The 20,489-nt window shown below is 43.0% G+C and overlaps 1 gene segment (V, D, J or C); it reads right to left on the bottom strand.

Annotated features, from left to right (window-relative positions):
- Positions 1-19,272: 19,272 nt before the first annotated feature.
- Positions 19,273-20,449, bottom strand: LOC100433773 (T cell receptor beta variable 7-2-like). The segment is given in 3 exon segments: positions 19,273-19,991; positions 20,130-20,258; positions 20,443-20,449. Coding segments are annotated over 3 exon segments (585 nt in total).
- Positions 20,450-20,489: the final 40 nt, after the last annotated feature.

Below are 20,489 nucleotides of genomic sequence, written 5' to 3'. Positions count from 1 at the left end.
AGTTCTCCACACTGGGGCAGGGATGTTTGTACAGAGAATGTTCTTGGCTCTGCAGGCCTGCATCAAGTTGCTGGCACAGAGATAAGGGCTGAGTCCCCTAGCTCCATGTTTGACTCAGTAATAGTTATGGACATGGTGAGCTGAGAATCAATTAGGCAAGTTTCCTTTTGCTCTTTGTAACCTATTACAATATTGTAACAATAACTAGAGGGGCTGACTTGGAGCTTGTAGTTACCAGGACACACAGTTATGCCCAGAGGCAGGGGAGCAGCTGAGTGTCCCTTGCTGGTCTCTTATTTTGATCAGGTGTCTTGGAGCTTGGGTGATTCCAGCCTCCACTGGGCCTGTGGGAAAAACAGATGGAGAATGAACTTGTGCCTCCCTGTGGTAAAGTGGGGGATGCAGGGGTGGGCAAGCTGAGAATAGGGGTGCTGTCCTGTCTACAGGATTCACCTGCTCCCGGGAAACAAAGCAGCATCCAGCAGAGGAGTCCGGAGCCCGTGGCACAGTGGGGCAGGTAGCACTGCACCTGTGCTCAGGGCTTGGTCCTCCTGGGAAGAGCGGAGTTCTGAGCCTCACTTTTCCTGATAGGAAGGATATCCTGTGATGTCACTGTCCTGTGGTCCCTCCCCTTAAGGCTTCCTTAGGTCTAGTGTTCCCTACCCATGGAACTCCCTCCTCGTCCTGCAGAGCAAGAGGGCTGAGTAAGGGCAGAAGCTTCTGTGATGAGGCAGTTGCTTCTCTGACTGCACTGCCCTCAGCACCCAGACTGCCCCATTGCCCTCTCAGCCTCCTCCCCACCTACTGCTGCAGTGCTCCATTCTGAAACTCACAGACCTGCCCATCAGCTGAGAGTGAGTGGCCTGTAATTAAACCTTCATGTTCCAGATCTTCCTGGCTGTCCTCTCAGCATATCTCTGACACCGAATTCAAACCAAGGTTTCTCCTTATATTTTCCTTTCCTGGACAACACTCCCAACTCCTCCCCTGTGTGCCCAGTGATGTCAAGTCCCCAAGATTTTGTCCATACGATCAAGTCCAAAGTGGATCTGTGTTGTCTGTAAATTATTAGGAGTACAGATTCTCCATAAATAATTCTAGGGCTTTATCAGCTCACAGCACAGACCTAGCCAGCTTGGGATTCAGCACCCACAAGGCCATCCTATGAGTGATCCTCTGGATAGGTTATGTTTATCCCTCCAGATCCATCCTGCCTTCAGAGGGTGACGCCAATGGATTATAGTAACTGCATCTCTTTTTCTGTACTCCAGAGTGGGTTTGTCTTGTGAGAGACAGTGGCAGGAGAGTAGAGAGAGATAGGATAACCAACTGTCCTGGTTTGTGTGTCTTCTGACTCCCTCCTTGTTGGACTATTTGATATTGATTGCTTTTCTCTACCAAGGGTCACAGCACCCTACAAGCATCCTTGTCCCAAATGTACAATGTCAAAAGCCCCAAGATGCACACGCTATCCTACTTATTTTAGGCCAATGTGAATAAGAGCACTCACTATACTATCCCCATAATCCTTTCTCTTTTCTTACTGGGTTCCTTAACCTTGCCACAGTTTTGTAAATTGTCTTTTCATCCCTCCTCAATACTTCCAGAACCATGATTAATAGACATAGCAATGGAAAAGTGAGTCTGGGAGATCTTATTTTGCTTTAACAAAATAATACAAGTTCTAACATTCTACAATTAGAAATAATACAATTTCTCACTCTTTGCAAATAGCAGTAACAAAAATTCTATCACATGCAATTAGCATTACCAAAAGTGTTGGGAGAAGCATTAAAATATGCAGTATGAAAATAAATAGTATGACTTGAGTACATGGGATCTGAAGAGGTTCTAGTAGAGAATTATGATGCATGCTCACCTACTCTTATCTAGGGAAGCCTATGGCCGGGTGGATCTACTTCATAAACATAGTGGACACTGTGGTGCTTCATTGAGAACCCATTTTCAGGCCCATTGTCCCATCCCTTTATAGTTGAGCCCCACACTGGGCACTGTTGCTGTCCACAAGAACCATCCTCACTCAAGTTGACACCTTCACACAGGAGAAAATCTATGTTAGTTGCAAAGATACAAGGTCCGGCAGGTCCTAACAAGATGTGCCTTTGGCTTAAGAGGCAAGAAGAGAAGAATTAGGCAAACTTTAAGGGGACTGGGAAAAAGTCTTAAATATTTGAAATAATATTTCAGGAGGGTGAAAGAGTGAGCCTCATACTAGACCATACTAGAATCATACTAGACCATACTAGACCATACTAGAATCTCAAAGCAGGGATATGAAGGCAGGTGAGCTTAGTGACTATGGATTTATCATGATTCCAGTTTGTGCAGGTGTGACTTACTCTGACAGCATTCAGCTTCTGCCATGCCAAAAGATATCAGTGCACTTATTCTTGTTTATTTTTGTAAATGAAAGGGAAGCCTAAGAATATCAATATAAAAAATAACTATTTGCAAGATAGGATTTTTAACACGTAGCATCCTCATATCTGCTCTAGAATGAGTAAAGAAATTCTGTAGGGACCTTAGGGAATAGAAAGAAAGAATATTTACCAATGGAGAGGAGATGTCAATAATATCAAAGAACAGGATAGGATAAGAAGCTATAGGCAGATAGTGGAATGTTTAATTTGTGATTTGGAGATTTAGCATTTTCAAGTGATGACAAAGAAAAAGGGATGGGGCTACTAACGAGGAGGAGTAGACAAAGTAACAGAATGGAACAATTCATAACTTTGTTATAGGCAAGATATCCTTGAAATGCAAAGAGTAATCACTTTAAAAGGAAAAACATATATAAATTGAACTTCAAAAAATGGAAAATTTCAGTTCATGAGAAGATGCTATTCAGAATGTACAAAGGCAAGCCACTCTGGGAGAAGACTAACTCAATATATTTAATGGTCAAAAGGTTTATATAAAATATACAAATATATTATACATATTAGTAATATAAGAACAAACAGCCTAAGATTTTAAAACAGGCAAATTTAAAAGCAGACACTTGAAAAAAGGAGATGGAAATTATAAGTGAAAACAGAAAAAATATAAATATAATTACTTATAGAAAAATGCATAGAGATACCACTACAGACCCAATAGAATGACTAAGAAGAAGGTAGAACAAGATGGCCAAATAGAAGCCTTTGTGGACTATTCCCCCGAACAAGAACATCAAATTGAACAGCAATCCACACAAAACAGCACCTTCATAAGGACCAAAAATCAACTAAGTGACCACAGTACCTGGTTTTAACTTCATATCGCTGAAAGAGGCACTAAAGAGGGTAGAAAAGACAGTCTTGAATTGCCAATACCATGCCTCCTGCATCTCCTGGCAGTGGCTATATGGCTTGGAAAGACAATCTGTGCACTTGGGTTAGGGAGAATGCAGTGACTGTGGGACTTTGTGTTGGAACTCATTGCTGTCCTGACACAGTGGATAGCAACATCAGGCAGAACTCAGCCAGCACTCACAGAAGAACATTTAGACCAGCCCTAGTCTGAGGGGAATCACTTATCCCAGCAGTCAGAACCTGAGTTCTGACTAGCCTTGCCACCATGGGCTAAAGTGCCCTAGGGTCCTAAATAAACTTGAAACCCAGTCCAGGCCACAAGGACTACAATTCCTGGGCAAGTCTTGGTGCTGTGCTGAACTCAGAGTCAGTGGACTTGGGGGACACATGACCTAGTGAGACACCAGCTGGAGTGGCCAAGAGATTGCTTATGCCACCCCATCCCCAACCTCAGGCAGCACAGCCCACAGCTCCAGGTGAGACTCCTTCAGATATAGTTTGGATATTTGTCCCCACCCAAATCTCATGTTGAATTGTAATCCCCATGCTGGTGGGGGGTGTTTGTATCATGGGGGCAGATCCCTTATGGCTTGATGCTGTCCTCAGAATAGCGAATGAGTTCTTGTGAGATCTGGTCATTTAAAAGTATGTTTTAAATGACCTCCCCTCCCTCCCCCACACACTCTCTTTCTCTCTCTTGTTCCTGTTTTCACCATGTAATGTGCCTGCCTCCCCTTTTCTTTCTTCCATGATTATAAGCTTTTGAGACTACCCCAGAAGCAGATGCTGGTGTTATGCCTTCTGTACAGCCTGAAAAACCATGAGCCTATTAAACCATCTTTCTTGTAAATGACCTAGTCTCAGGTATTTCTTTACAGCAATGCAAGAATGGCCTAATTCAGAAAACTGATACAAGGAGTTGGGTATTGTTATAAAAATACCTGAAAATGTGTAAGCAGCTTTGGAACTGGGTAATGGGCAAAGGTTGGAAGCGTTTGGAAGGCTCAGAAGAAGACAGGAATATGATGGAAATTTTGGAATTTCTGAGAGAGTAGTTAAATTGTTGTGACCAAAATGCTGATAGTAATATGGAAAGTGAAGTCCAGGCTGTTGAGGTCTTAGATGGAAATGAGAAACATATTGGGAACTGGGACAAAGGTCACACATGCTCTGCCTTAGCAAAGAACTTGGCTGCATTTTGTCTCTTCCCTAGGAATCTGTGGAAGTTTGAACTTGGGAGTGACGACCTAGTGTATCTGGTGGAAGAAATTTATAAGCAACAAAGTGTTGAAGATGTGGCCTGGCTGCTTCTAACAGCCTACACTCAGATGTGAGAGCAAAGAAAACACTGAAAGCTGGAATGTATATTTAAACAGGAAGCAGAGTGTAAAAGTTTGGAAAATTTGCAGCCTAACCATGTGGCAAATAAAGAAAATGTTGTGGGAGAAGAATTCAAGCAGGCTGTTAAGCAACCACTTGTTAGAGATATTAACATAGTTTAAAAAGAGCCAAGTGCTAATAGCCAAGACTTTGGGGAAATTGCCTGAAGACAATTCAGAAATCTTCCACGCAGTACCTCCCATCACAGGCCCTGAAGCCTCAGAGGAGTGAATGGTTTTGTGTGCCAGGCCCAGGGTGCTGCTGCTCTGCCCAGCCTCAGGACACATCTGCCTGCATCCCAGCTGCTCCAGCTCCAGCTGTGGCTCAAAGGGGCCCAGATACAGCTTGAGTTGCCACTTTGGAGAATGCAAGCTATAGCCTTGGTGGCTTCCATGTGGTGTTAAGCCTACAGGTGTACATAATGCAAGAATCAAGAAAGCTTCGCAGCCTTCATCTAGATTTCAGAGAATTATGGAAAATCCTTGGTGATCAGGCAGAAGCCTGCTGCAAGGGTGGAAACCTTACAGAGAATCTCTATTAGTGAAATGCAGAGAGGAAATGAGAGGTTGGAGGCCCCATGCAGAGTCCCATTGGAGCATTGCCTAGTGGAGTTTTGGAAAGGGGACAACTGCCCTCCAGACCTCAGACCAATATTGCCACTGACAGCTTGTGCCCTGTGCCTGGACAAGCCAAAACACCCAACAACATGTGAAAGCAACCCTGGGGGCTGAACTCTGGAAAGCCACAGGGGAAGAACTCCCAAGGCCTTAGGAGTCCCCCTTTGCACCAGTGTGTGGCCTGAATGTGGAACATGGAGTCAAGAACTATTGGAGGTTTAAGATTTAATGACTTTGGCTGGGCGCAGTGGCTCATGCCTATAATTTCAGCACTTTGGGCAGCTGAGACGGGAAGATCACCTGAGGTCATCAGTTCGAGACCAGCCTGGCCAACATGGCGAAACCCCATCTCTACTAAAAATACGGAAATTAAGCAGGCATGGTGGCAGGTGCCTGTAATCCCAGCTATTCAGGAGGCTGAGGCAGGAGAATCGCTTGAACCCAGGAGGCAGAGGTTTCAGTGAACTGAGATCGCACCACTGCACTCCAGTCTGGGTGACAGAGCAAGACTCTGTCTCAAAAACAAACAAACAAACAAAAAAAACCAAAAAGATTTAACGACTTTCCTGATGGGTTTCAAACTTGCATGGTGCCTGTAGCACCTTTCTTTTGCCCGATTTCTCCCTCTTGGAAGAAGAATGTTTACCCCATGCCTATACTCTCATTGTATCTTAAGAGTAAATATATATATTTTTGATTTTACAGGCTAGTAAGGTGGAAGAGATTTGCTTTGTCTCAAATGAGGCATTAGACTTTGGACTTTTGAGTTAATGCTGGAATGCATTAAGACTTTGGGAGACTGTTGGAAAGGCATGATTGTATTTTGCAGTGTGAGAAGGACATGAGATTTGAGAGAGAAAAACGGCAGAATGATAGAGTTTGAATATTTGTCCCCACCCATATTTCATGTTGAATTGTCATCCCCAGTGATGGAGATGGGGCCTGGTGGATGGTATTTGGGTCATGGGGGCAGATGCCTCATGGCTTGGTGCTGTCTTCATGATAGTGAGTGAGTTTTTGCAAGATCTTGCCATTTAAAACTGTGTGGCAGCTCCCCCTCAGATACGGTTTGGCTCTGTGTCCCCACCCAATCTCACCTTGAATTGTAATAATCATCATGTATCAAGGCGAGGGCCAGGTGGAGATAATTGAATCATGAGGGTGGTTTTCTCCATACTGTTCTCATGGTAGTAAATAAGTCTCAGGAGATCTGATGATTTTATAAATGAGAGTTCCCTTGTGAAAGCTCCCTTGCCTGCTGCCATGTAAGATAGGCCTTTGGTCTTCCTTCACCTTCTGTCATGATTGCGTGGCTTCCCCAGCCATGTGGAACTGTGAATCTATTAAACCTCTTTTTTTTTTAAATAAATTACCCCGTCTTGGATATGTCTTTATTAGCAGCATAAGAACAGACTAATACACCCTCCACTCTCTATCTCTTGCTCCTGATTTTGCGATGTGATGTGTCTGTTCTCCCTTGGCCTTCTGCATACTTATAAGCTTTTGGAGACTTCCCAGAAACAGATGCCAGTGTTATGCCTCTTGTACAGCCTGCAGAACCATGAGCCAATTAAACCTCTTTTCTTATAAATTACCCAGTCTCAGGTATTCTTTATAGCAATGCTAGAATGGCCTAATATAACTTCTCTCCACTTAAAGACAGGAGAGGGAAGAGTAAAGAGGACTTTTTCTTGAAAATCAGACACCAGCTCAGCCATAGTCGGATAGGGCAATGGGCAGAGTACTGAGGCCCCAATTCTAGGCCCTAGCTCCTGGATGACATTTCTAAACACACTATGGGCCAGAAGGGAATCTGCTGCCTTGTGGGGAAGGAACAAGGCCCAGAAAGATTCATCATCTGCTGAATAAAGAGCACTTGGGCCCTGAATAATCAGCAGCAATGCCCAGGTAGTACTTGCCATACAGCTTAGGTGAGAATCTGAGACATGCTGGTTTCAGGTGTAATGCAGCACATTCCCAGCTGTGATGAATATAGGGAGAGGCTCCTTCTGCTTGATAAAAGGAGAGGGAAGAATAAAGGAGACTTTGTCTTGCAGATTAGGTACCAGCTTGGCCACAGTGGAGTAGAGCACAAAGTAGGCTCCTGGGGTCCTGGATTCCAGGACTTGGCTCTTGGATTGCATTTCTGGACCTGTCCTGGGCCAGAGGAGAGCCCATTGCCCTGAAAGAAGAGTCTCAGGCCTGGCAGCATTTACCACAAGCTGGCTAAAGGGCCCTTGGGCCTTGAGTGAACACTGGCAATAGTCAGGCAATTCTTGCCGTGGGCCTGGGGCGGTGGTAGCCACAGGGAGAGACTCCTCTGGTTGTGAAAGGGCAGGGAACAGTGAAAAGAACTTTGTCTTGTGACTTGAGTGCCAGCTCAGCTGCAGTAGAATAGAGCTCCAGGTAGATTCCCAAGGTTTATGACTCCAGGCCCTGGCTCCTGGATGGCATCTCTGGATGTGCCTGGGGTCAGGGGACCTCGTGACCCTTAAGGGAAGGATATAAGCCTGGCTGACTTTTCTACATGCTGATTGCAGATCCCTGGGGCCTTGAGTGAACATAGGCAATAAGCAAGGCAGTGGTTACTGTGGACCTTGGGTGAGACCCATTATCATGCTGGCTTTAGTTCTGACCTAGGGTCTCAGTGATGGTAGCCACAGGGGAGCTTATACCACTGCTCCCTCAGTTCCAGGTAGTTCAGCACAGAGACAGACAGACACGTTTGTTTGAGTGAAAGTGAAGGAAGAGAACAAGAGTCTCTGCCTGATAATCCAGAGAATTCTTTCAGATCTTATCCAAGACCACCAAGGCGGTATGTCTATGAGTCCACAAGGGCCACAGAATTACTGGACTTGGGGTGCCCCCTAATGCAGATAAGGTTTCAGAGACAAAAAACTTACATTACAACACCCAAGTACATTCAAATACCTGAAAAGTTTTCCAAGGGCGAGTACAAACAAGCCCAGACTGCAAAGACTACAATAAATACCTAATTCTTCAATGCCCAGACACAAGCAAATATCCACAAGTCTCAAGACCATTCAGGAAAACATGACCTCACCAAATGAACCAAATAAAGCACCAGAGGTCAATCCCAGAGAGAGAGAGACGTGTGACATTTCAGACACAGAACTCAAAGTATCTGTTTTGAAGAAACTCAACAAAATTTAAGATAACACAGGCAAGAAATTCAGAATCTGGAAGAGATATAAATAATTAAAAACAATCAAGCAGAAATTTTGGAGCTGAAAATGCAATTGACATTCTGATGAATGCATCAGTGTTTCAACCACACAATTGATGAGGCAGAAGAATCAGTGAGCTTGAAGACAGGCTATTTGAAAATACACCATCGGAGGAGATAAAAGAATAAAAATTAATGAAGCACAAATACAAGATCTAGAAAATAGCCCCAAAAGGGCAACTTTAAGAGTTATTGACCTTAAAGAGGAAGTAGAGAGAGAGATAGGGCTGAAAGTTTATTCAAAGGTATGATAACAGAGAAATTCCCAAACTTATGGAAAGATATCAATATTCAAGTAAAAGAAAATTATAGACTACCAAGCATATTTAAGTCAAAGAAGACTACATCAAGACAATAATCAAACTTCAAGGATAAATCAAAATTTCAAGGATAAAGAAAGGATTCTAAAAGCAGCAAAAGAAAATAAACAGATAACATACAATGGAACATCAATATAGTCTAGCAGCAGGCTTTTTCAGTGCAAATCTTTCAGGTCATGAGAGAGCAGCATGACACATTTAAAATGCTAAAAAAAAAAAAAAAAAGTTAATACTAGAATAGTGTACTCAGTGAAAATACCCTTCAAACATGAAAGGGAAATAATGACTTCCCCAGACACACAAAACCTGAGGGACTTCCTCAACACCAGACCTGTCCTAGAAGAAATGCAAAGGAGAATTTCTCAGTGTGAAAGAAAAAAGAACATTAACGAGAAATAAGAAATTATCTGAAGGTGCAAAACTAACTGATAATAGTGCGAAGAAAAACACAATATTATAATACTGTGATTACGGCATGTAAACTACTTATAAAGACTAAAAGATGAACCAATTAAAAAAAACTACAGCTTTTCAAGACATAGTGCCTAAGATATAAATAGAAATGACACAAAGTTGAAAGGTAGGTGGACAGTGTTAAAATATAAGATTTTTACTAGTTTTCTCTGTTTTTTTTTTTTTTTGGTTTGTTTGCTTAGGCAATCAGTGTTATATTGTCATCAGTATAAGATATTATTTGCAAGCCTCATGCATAGTAATTTTAAATACAAACATATGCAACATAGTAACTTTAAATACAAACACATACAACAGATACACAAAAATAACAAACAAGAAATGAAAACACGTTATCAGGGAAAATCACCTTTACTAAAAAGAAGACAGGAAAGAAGAAACAAATGAAGAGAAGACCGCAAAACAACCAGAAAATAAATACATGGCAGGAGCAAGTACTTACTTATCAACAATAACATTGAATGTAAATGATCTAAACTCACCAATCAAAGGACATAGAGTAGCTGAATGAATATAAAAATAAGACCCAATGATCTGTCACTTACAAGAAACACACCTCCCCTAAAAAGACATATAGATTGAAAGTGAAGAGATAACAAAAAGATGTTTCATGCACATGAAAACCAGAAAAGATCAAGAGTAACTATTTCTATATCAGATAAAATATATTTCAAGACAATAACTATAAAAAGAGGCAAAGAAGTTTACTATATAATAACAAAAAAGCTAGCACAAACATATGCGTGGAAACTGCCACATTGCCATTATTGGCACATGCTTCTGAGCATGTACCCCAATGCCACCATTTCGAAAAGGTACTTTGGCTGGCATTCCCCATTGGAGTGTTGTTGCCAGTGGAATTGGGAACGCCTCAGCCCCTCTGGTGTAGCAGGTGCTTTAACCTTAAGGGGTCAAAAAACAAAGCTCTGGGCCTAATTCCAGCACCACAGGCCTACGACATGCAGCCCAGAAGTACTGAGCTGAATCTTAGCCCCCTGAAATATTCCCGAAATGAAGCCAGTCTCCTGAACCCAGCTTATGTAACAGTGAAACCCTCAAGGGCATAGAATATAAAAGCAAAAAACCCTTCCAAAAGACATCAGCTTAAAAGATTAAAGAAACCTCAGACCACAGAGATGAGAAAGAACCAGTGAAAGAACTCTGGCAACTTAAAAAGTCAGAGTGCCTTCTTACCACCAAATGAACACACTAGCTTCCCAACAATGATTCTTAATCAGGCTGAAGTGACTGAAATGATAGACATAGAATTCAGAAACAGGATAGAAACAAACACTATCAAGATTCGGAAGAAAGCTGAAAGTCAATCTAAGGAATCTGATGAATCCAATAAAATGACACATTAACTGAAAAATGAAATAGCTATTTTAAGAAAGAACAAAACTGATCTGATAGAGCTGAAAAACTAACCTCAACAATGTCATAATATAATCAGAAGTATTAACAGCATAATAGATGAAGCTGAGAAAATAATCTCAGAGCTTGAACACTTATTTTTGAATCAATTCAGTCAGACAAAAAAAGAGGGGAAAAAAAAGAAAAATGAATGAAGTAAACCTCTGAGAAATATGGGATTATGTAAAAAGACCAAACCTATGACTCATTGATGTCCCTGAAAGAGAGGCAGAGAGAGTAAGCAACATTGAAAACATATTGGAGGATATTGAGCACAAAAAATTCCCTAACCTTGCTAGAGAGTTTAACATTCAAATTCAGGAAACACGGAGAATTCTTATGAGATACCATAAAAGGCAACCACCCCCAAGACACATAGTCATCAGATTCTCCAAGGTCAACATGAAAGAAAAAATATTAAAGTCAGCTAAAGAGAAAAGGCAGGTCACCTACAAAGGGAACCCCAACAGACTAACAGCAGGTTTTTCAGGAGAAACTTTACAAGGCAAAAACAATTGGGAGCCAATATTCAACATTTTTAAAGAAATGAAATTCCAACCAGTATCCATATATATTTCATATCCAGCCAAACTAAGCTTCATAAGGAAAGGAGAAATAAGATCCCTTCAGACAAGCAAATGTTCAAGGAGTTTGTTACTACCAGACCTGCCTTACAAGAGGTCCTGAAGGGAGTGCTAAACATAGAAATGAAGGATCACTACCAGCCACCAAAAAACACACTTAAGTACACAGACCACTGACACTATAAAGCAACTACACAATCAAGTCTGCATAACAACCAAGCAAGAACACAATGGCAGGATCATATCTACACGTATTAATATTAACCTTGAATGTAAACAGGCTAAACACAGCACATAAAAGTCATTTATTATTAAAAGAGCTGCCGGGTGCCATGGCTCACGCCTGTAATCCCAGCACTGTGGGAGGCCGAGGCAGGCAGATCACCAGGTCAGGAGATCGAGACCATCCGGGCTAACACAGTGAAACCCCGTCTCTACTAAAATACAAAAAATTAGCCAGGCGTGGTGGCGGGCACTTGTAGTCCCAGCTACTCGGGAGGCTGAGGCAGGAGAATGGCGTGAACCCGGGAGGCGGAGCTTGCAGTGAGCCAAGATCGCGCCACTGCACTCCAGCCTGGGCAACAGAGCGAGACTCCATCTCAAAATAAAAAAAAAAAAAAAAAAAAGAGCGACCAGTTGTATAAACAAGTGAAACACTGAACTCTATGCTGTCTTCGGGAGACCCATCTCATATGCAACTCCCATAGGCTCAACATAAAGCGATGGAGAAAAATGACTAAGCCAATGGGAAACAAAAAAGAGCAGAAGTTACTATTCTAATTTCAGGCAATACAAACTCTAAACCAACAATTATCAGAAATGACAAAGAAGGGCATTGCATAATGATAAAGGGCCCAATTCAACAAGAAGACCTCACTATCCTAAATATATAGGCACCCAACACTGGTTCACCTGGATGCATAAAACAAGTTCTTAGAGACTTACGGACACTTAGAAAACCACACAACAATACTGGAAGAGTTCAACACTCAGTATTAGATTGTCAAGGCAGAAAACTAACAAAGTTATTCATAAACTGAACTCGACATTTGACTAAATGGTCCTAACAGACATCTACAGAACACTCCACCCAATAACAGCATAATACACATTCTTCTCATCTACCCATGGCAAATACTCTGAAATCAACCACATGATTGGACACAGACTAATTGTAAACAAATGTAAAAAAAGAAAAAACCGAAATCATGCCAACCATACTCTCGGACCACAGCACAAAAAAAAAAAACAGAAATCAAGAGTTATAAGATCTCTCAAAATCATACAATTACATGGAAATTAAACAATCTGCTAGTGAATGACTTGGGTAAGCAATAAAATGAAGGTAGAAAACAAGACATTCTTTGGCACTAATGAAAACCAAGATTAAATACACCAGAATCTCTGGGACACAGCTATAGCAGTGTTAGGAGTATTGTTTACAGAACTAAACACCCACATAAACAAGTTAGAAAGATCTCACATTAGCAACCTACCACCACACTTAGAGGACATAGTAAAACAAGAACAAACAACCCCAAAGCTAGCAAAAAAAAAAAAAAAAAAAAAATTGGCATCAAAATGAGATCAGCTGACAAGGGGGCTCGGCAACAACTGAGGATCAGTGGCTGAAAGAAAGCTGTCGACAAAGAAAAACTTAAAAAAAAAAAAACCACACATGGTTGAAATTATTCCAAGAATTGTGAACTGTTACACAGTTCACAATTTGGGAATTGGGCATTCATCATTCTCACAATTTAGCCTTTTATTCTGGTCTTCAGCAAAGTGGCCAGTTGGTGAGCTGATTTTTTTGCCAAGCAAGGAGACTGCCCTCCTTTATGGCAGCCTCACAGAGGGGTATTGGGCACAGCGTAGACACAGGGGGGGTCACTGCATTTGGGGTTTGCACTTCCTGTGAAGGCCAGCTGTTTACCTCCCACTCTTGGAGTTAATGGATCTCATCTTAAGGAACCCTGCTCATGTGTGTGAGCTTTTACCTGCACATTCTAAAGAGGAATAAATGCTAGAGGAAAATAAAATGTTTGCTCATTATTATTCTGTAATATTTTACAATAAAAACTTGACGAGCTCATGGATTTTAATCCAAGCCAAAGTAATGTTAAGAATTAAGTTCCTTCCTTAAGGTACCCTCAGAAGGCTCAAACACTGCTCTATGCTCAGAGGTAATAAGTAGAGACTTAGCTGATAATCTGTACATAATAATTTCACTAGTTGATCATCTTCAGGTATAATGGCACTATGTGGTGGATCTACTAACATTTCCTTTAAGTAGATTGTTTACTTAGGTCTTTTATAAATTGTTTTCAAGACTTTTTGTAGTGTTTTGTATCCAATGGAATCCAGGCCAAGGTGATGTTCTTTGTACCACTTGTAGACTTGTAGAATACCAGATCACTCCAGCAGGTTAAAGCTGCCCAGCTGCTTTCTGTTTTTTTTCTTTTCTCTCATAAAGAAAATGAGATACAAATTTCGTTTTGGGAGCTATTACTCCTATTTTACGCAACTGCCAGAATATTCCAAATTGAGCAAAATAACATTAAGCGTTGTTTGCATTCGTGCATCCACATCACAGTGATGAACCTCAGCTCACACCGAAGTTCCTGCTGCAGGAGGATGCACAGACTGGGAGCCCATTGCTGGGACGTCTGAGAAGAGCTTCAAAAAGGGCACCTTTATCTCCTGGTTGAGATAGGCACCTTGGGAAGGAGTGCCCACCTCCAGCCTGTGGCTGCCCTTCTTTGTGCAGAGAGCAGCTGGCTGTGCAGGGCTGTGGATGCACAGCAACAGAGGTACGGAGGTCTGGCTGGTGCTAGCGGACTCCAGTGTTGGGGGAAAATGCTTGAGCTTGTTTCCAGAGACATTGTACCCTTCCTTGGCATCGCCTTTGGTCATGCTGCCAATACTACCTGAATAATGGATCAGCCTCAGCCCCTGTTCTTGGTCTTATTGATAACAGAACATTGAATAATGGTTCCTAATCTGAGCAAATTTCAGGATGATCTTTTTCCCTGTGTGTCTGTGCTATCTTGGTGCCTGGCTGATCCCTGCCTCCATGGGGGCTGTTGGAGAGGCAAGCAGAAAGTGAAGACAAGACTTCAGAAGTGGCAGGGCTCTGCAGAGGAAAAGGAAAAAAAAAGGCCTGGAGCCCAGACTTTGCAAACTTGTGGAAGGTGGGCCTGTTGTGTTACCCCCCCATGCCTACAGAGTTCACCTAGTCCAGGGCCTTCTGACTGGGCTCAGGCAGGATCCACCTACTCTCATGGAGGCTGTTGCCTGGTGAGAGCTGCAGGGAAGATGGGGTGCATCAGAGACACACTGGGCTTAAGCCATAGCCCATCCCTCACTTTCCCATTCTCCTCTGAGACAGTTGCTCCTCTGTCTGCACCTGCCCTTAACACCAAGGCTGCCAGGCCAAAATTCATCAACTGTGGATCTCATTAAAGATTAGAGGTATTTCCTGCATCTTGCATAGCTGTAAGTAGTCTAGCAATAACTGAAAACTGCTGCAACATCTGCATAATATTGGATTCCAGCCCTAATTTTTCTTAACCCTTTCCTTCCTAGGCTGCTTTCCAAACCTCCCCAGAGTCCCTTAGATCCCAGTGGACCACAGTGCCATCTTGTGGCTAATAAGTGAAATTTCATCATTGCTTTTGCAACGGGAATGGCCCAAGGGATGCTGGGAAGTGTCTGCAGAGGGAGCCGGGAGACTATTCCAGAAGTACCACCCTGCAGGTTTTATAAGCAACTTCTCTAACCCCCGACCCCAACATTAGTTTTAACCCTGACTGTTCCTTTGAGTTATCAAGCTTAATATCCCACCCTCATTCTAAATAATTCTTACCCCATGGTTGCAGTTACAGTCTCACTGACATTTTCTCCCTTAAAACTATCTAAAGAGAGAGGAATAGAATAGGAAGAATGGAAGGAAATAATGTTTACTCTAAAGTAGGAAGAAGACACAGAAAGTGAAGTGTAACGTTATTTCATTTCCATTACCAGAGATAAACAAATATGTCCCCCCAAATGACAATGCTACCATAAAAATAAAGATTAGCAAAAGACTAGGCAGATAATGTGATTACCTTCAAGATGGGGTCAGATATGTGTTAATAAAAAGTAAAACTGGGATATAAAAAATAGGATCCCTTGGCTAGGCGCGGTGGCTCATGCTTGTAATCCCAGCACTTTGGGAGGCCGAGGTGGGCGGATCACGAGGTCAGGAGATCGAGACCATCCTGGCTAACACGGTGAAACTCCGTCTCTACTAAAAAATACAAAAAATCACCCGGGTGTGGTGGCAGGCGGCTGTAGTCCCAGCTACTCACTACTAGGGAGGCTGAGGCAAGAGAATGGCATGAACCCAGGAGGCAGAGCTTGTAGTGAGCCGAGATTGCGCCACTGCACTCCAGCCTGGGCCACAGAGTAAAACTCTGTCTTGGGGGGGGAAAAAAAAGAGGATCCCTTGCAAGGCAATAAGCAATCATGAAGGGAGCAGTATCTAATGGGAAAATAAGGATGGATATAATTAAGACCAGCAAAAGGCCTGCTACAGTAAAGGAATAGCTTGTACAATGCACATGTGCTGATCTGAGCAGCAGAGAGGGAGGAGATGATTCTGAAAGAGGTAGAGGAGTGGTGTGAGATGAGGGTACGCTGCTGCAAAATAGTATCATAATGAAGCAAATCAGCCAGGGAACTGGGGATTATATGACCTTTCTATCCACTATCTTCTGTGACAGACCGGATGAACCATTTCCCTTTCCAATGACTTGCTGTACAGCCCTTGCTCTGTCCCAGTTAAAGGCTCCTGGAATTTCTCCTCCTCAGGTTCCCATGGACCAACTCATTCCTTCGTCGTTGAGCAGAGTCTAAAGGGGAGGTCATCTCTTCATACCCTGAAGTCCCACAGTAACTGGCATAGTCCTCTCTCGTGGCTTGATTACAGGCCACCAACTCTGTGCCTTTCATTTCCAGTAGACTGTAAGTTAGGTGTGAGTAATGAACCTTGAACAATGCCTTTATCATAGGGCATGTAAGTGACTGCTTTCAAAATCATTGCTGTTTCTTCCACTGCCTCAGATTGTATCTGAACAGAAAAGATGCATAATTGGAATGATTTCTTAAATTAATTTAACCACAAAAATCTTTCAAAGTGCCATAAATAATGCAACCAAAATAATTGCTCTCCTAAATGGTGACATTGTAGAGTGAAACAAAAAGCAAATAAAATTATGTCAAGTATTGGAGAGGAACCTCAGAAACCCAATCCTTCTTATACAAACATCATCGTATGGCCTTCCTCTACCTGAGAGACAGCAGAGCCACACCCATGCCCTGCACCTGGCAGGAAAGCCTTGCTGGAGCCTGTGGGGAGCTGGCGAGGAGGAGCGTTGGTGATTCTGCCCCAGAGCAGAGATTCTCTGGGAGCTCTGGATGACCTCCAGGGACTGAGTTGGACGGGGGCTGTACTATATACTGGAGAGGAGGAGGACATTTAAGGTGAGTGTGATCTTTTTGATCTCTCAGCTGAAAATAGATCCAAGGTCATTGGTGACTGGCGTGGAGCTGCTTAGTTTCCAAAGCAAATTAGTCCATGCCCAAGGGTGTGTTTGTGCCACTGAAGAATTGTCTGGCTCTAAAGTGGTTCACAGCCCAGAGCTGCTGCTTGCCCCATCTCTGTTCCCAATGACTGCAGCATCTACATATTCCATTCAAGGAAGGATAAACTGGTTCACTGTTTCCTTTAGCTACGTTCAAAATAGTTGTCATGTTCTGGACTGGCATGCTTACAGAAGACACAGACCCACAAAGTAAGGGAATTTGGAGATTGAATAGAAATAGTGTCAGTTGAGGTCACCTTAGATCATGGTTTCTAAAAGCAAGAACAGAGAGGAGGTGAATTTGGAGTCCTTTTGGCCCCACAAGACATGACGACATAACAGGGACATCACTGTCTCAGAAAACATTCCAGTGATGTGCTGGTAAACTGAGTGTCTGTGGAGGTGGGCACATGCCTAGTAGCACTTAACCAATTTCTGTTGTATCAACACAGGCACTATGGTGGATTTCAAGCTGTCAACATGGCTTCACTGAATGGGGAGCTGGGAAGAGTGTGCCTATTTGTCTCTCGTGAGTCAGAAAAACTGGCTCCAGCACATCAATTGACTCAGAAGCCCAACTTTCAAAGCTCTTCAGTGCTTAATACTCAACTCCTAGAAATGAGGCATCAGCAACAATAGCAAAGCCCATTGTTTTTGTAATAGGATGAGAGTGTGACCCTGGGTCTTTGAGTGGACAAAGGGAAGTTTGAGCCCAGAAAGGATTGTTGAGTTCTCTGAAGCTGCTGAGAGCACAGAGCTCTCAGGGTTGTGCTGGCTGGTTTGGAAGCTTCTAGACTTTGATTTGAAATACTTTTATGGACGTGCTCCTTTTTTAACTCAAAGAGATTAGTTACATTCACTTAGAGCAGGGTCTTTATTGCTTCTTGTTTGCTTATTAATAAAACCTTCCCTTTGCTGTCCTTGTATGTTCACTCTCAGTGCAGGTAGGAAACCCTGCTCACCTTTTTTACCACTTCTTTCAGCATCAGTGTTTACGGTTGTGGTTTGTGTTCTGTTCGATCTTAAGTTTCAGAGCTGGTCCATTATTAGGACCATTTGTCTTAGGGGTCATGAGGATAAAGGTGGGAAAAGCTGGAGACAGGGTCTAGCAAGGAAGTCCTTGGAACAGCATCCTAAGGTCAGGAAATTCCCATCTGTGCCTGGGACTTATTCACTCCCAGGACACACAGGGCAACTAAAAAAGGAATGATCTGTTGATGGAGCAATTAGAATGGGTTCAGAACAATCCCTGCCAATGATCATCATTTGCTAGAGAAAGAAATTTGGTATCTGCGCTACCACAATTTCTGATAAGTGAATTTAGGGAACTATAATTCCCCAACCAGCTCTGCAGGACTCAGGGCACCCCTGTCCTGGCTGGGTCTGGGATAATCTATCTTAACCTTTGTGTACAGGGCTGTCTCTGAGGACTCCCAGAAACCCATGATCCATAATCATGTCAGCTCTGACCACAGCTTGAAATTTCATATATGTGAAATGTAGCTTCACTCAAAGAGAGGTGAAGAATTTTTATTACAATATACTCATTTATATTTGCAACAAACACTATATTGCAATATGTAAAATAACAAACAAAACAAAAATAATATAAGCATTATTGTTTTTAAAACTCCAGCTTCTCGAGTTAAAGATCTCTGGGAAATTATTTCAAATCAAAAGACTAGAGCAGCAATTACCAGAGGTTGGGGTGGAGATGGGGTGCTGGGCAGATGTTGGTTAAAGGATACAAAATTTCACTCAAATAGGAGGAAGAAGTTCAAAAGATCTATTGTACAACACAGTGACTAAAGTTAGTAACAGTGGATTGTATTCTGGAATATTGCTAACAGAGTACATTTCAAGTATTCTCACCACAGGAAAGGATAAGGATTGAGGTACTGCGTATGTTAATTAGCTAGATTTAGTCACTGCACCATGTACATACATTTTTAAATGCAGGTTGCATGGTATACATATATACAACTCCTATTTGTCAGCATTCAGGTTCTAGAAACCCCATTTCCTAGGGAACCAAGTTGACACTGGAGCAGTAGTGGATGCATGCTTCTGTCTCTCAGGACAGGAGCAGTGGTAAATGAAAACAAAATAAAGAACTCGCATTGCTTACACTAGGCAAAAGAAACGAAGTCTTATTGTTATCATGGCTGTATTCACCAAGTAATGACCACAAAAGCCACAAAGACTTTTAAGTCAAACAGGAAGAATGGTTTGCTCTTGTATTGCAGAAAACTTCCAATGTGACAGGAGAGGCTTCAGAAGAAAGAATGTTCTTGTGGATGAAGCTTCAGGCCTTGCAGATGCCCCAACACATGCAGGGGAAGACTCTTGTTCCTCGGCCATGCCTGAAGCTTCTCTATGTGGGCAGCAACCTCCCAGGCCCCAAAGAAGACTGCGTGTCCCAGCCCTGAAAGCCAAGGCTAAGACACCCAGTGCTTGCCTTAGAGCAATGAGCTGGCTCTGAGGACTCCTAGAGCCCGGTGGGCCACGATTGCTTCCACCACCCACATTTATAGTTAGTGTGTCTTAGGGGTGAATCTGTGGTCTCTTTCTACCCAAAGGACAAGCTGAGGTCCAAATCTACTTGTTTCCCATAGGGAGGGAGGAGCAAAGAGAGGCCTCTGTTAAGGGTCTCTAGGAGCTGCAAGGAGAAAGAAGGATGAGGTTTATGAGCAGGAAGGAGGCGACTGTGCCACGCTGTGGCTAAGCTGCTGGCACAGAGATACATGGCCGAGTCCTCCTGCTGTGTACGCTGGATCTTCAGAGTGGAGATGGATCCCCCAGACCTCTCTGCATAGAAGCGATCACTGGGCAGCCCTGATTCGTCTGGTGCACTGTTGCCTTGGAAGTAAATTAAAAACTCCAGGCCCCGCCCCAGGCTCTGTCGGTACCAGTAAAGGGCAGTATGACCTGAAATTGGATCACACCTGAGCTCTACATCCTTTCCCTTCTCTGTGACCTTGTTACTGGGGGACTGGGAGACTCCAGCTCCTGTGTGATCTGTGGAAACAAAGTTGGGAACAGAACAAGGAAAATAATTTTAGTCATCACACAAATGCACACATCCCACCCCTACACACACACACACACACACACACACACACACACAATGAGAATGGTTGCTGTCTGAGGAATCACCTGCCCCCAGGAGACAGAGGGCCGCCCAGCAGAGGAACCTGGTGCCCATGGCAGGGTCAGGGCAGGATGGGAGCTTTACCAGATCAGGGTCACTGTGAACAGGAGGAGAGGAGGAGGGACGCCCCTGTCCTTACACGGAAGTTCCCATCGTGACATCACATCCTGTCTCAATCTGCATGACCTCAGGAACACAGGATTTATATTAGAACACACTTGGGTGACTACTTTAAATATTTATAAGCTCCTTGTAAACAACGTTATTGCATGGGACATCGCTTTGGGCTCCCATGCTGTCTGGACCTGGAGGCCTCACGCTGCATCTCCGAGTTCACCTTCTCATCCCACAGCCGCTCCTCTGTC

Source organism: Pongo abelii, chromosome 6 (genome assembly GCF_028885655.2).
Source record: "Pongo abelii isolate AG06213 chromosome 6, NHGRI_mPonAbe1-v2.0_pri, whole genome shotgun sequence".
Lineage (NCBI taxonomy): Eukaryota > Metazoa > Chordata > Mammalia > Primates > Hominidae > Pongo > Pongo abelii.
This window is presented reverse-complemented; position numbering and strand designations above follow the sequence as displayed.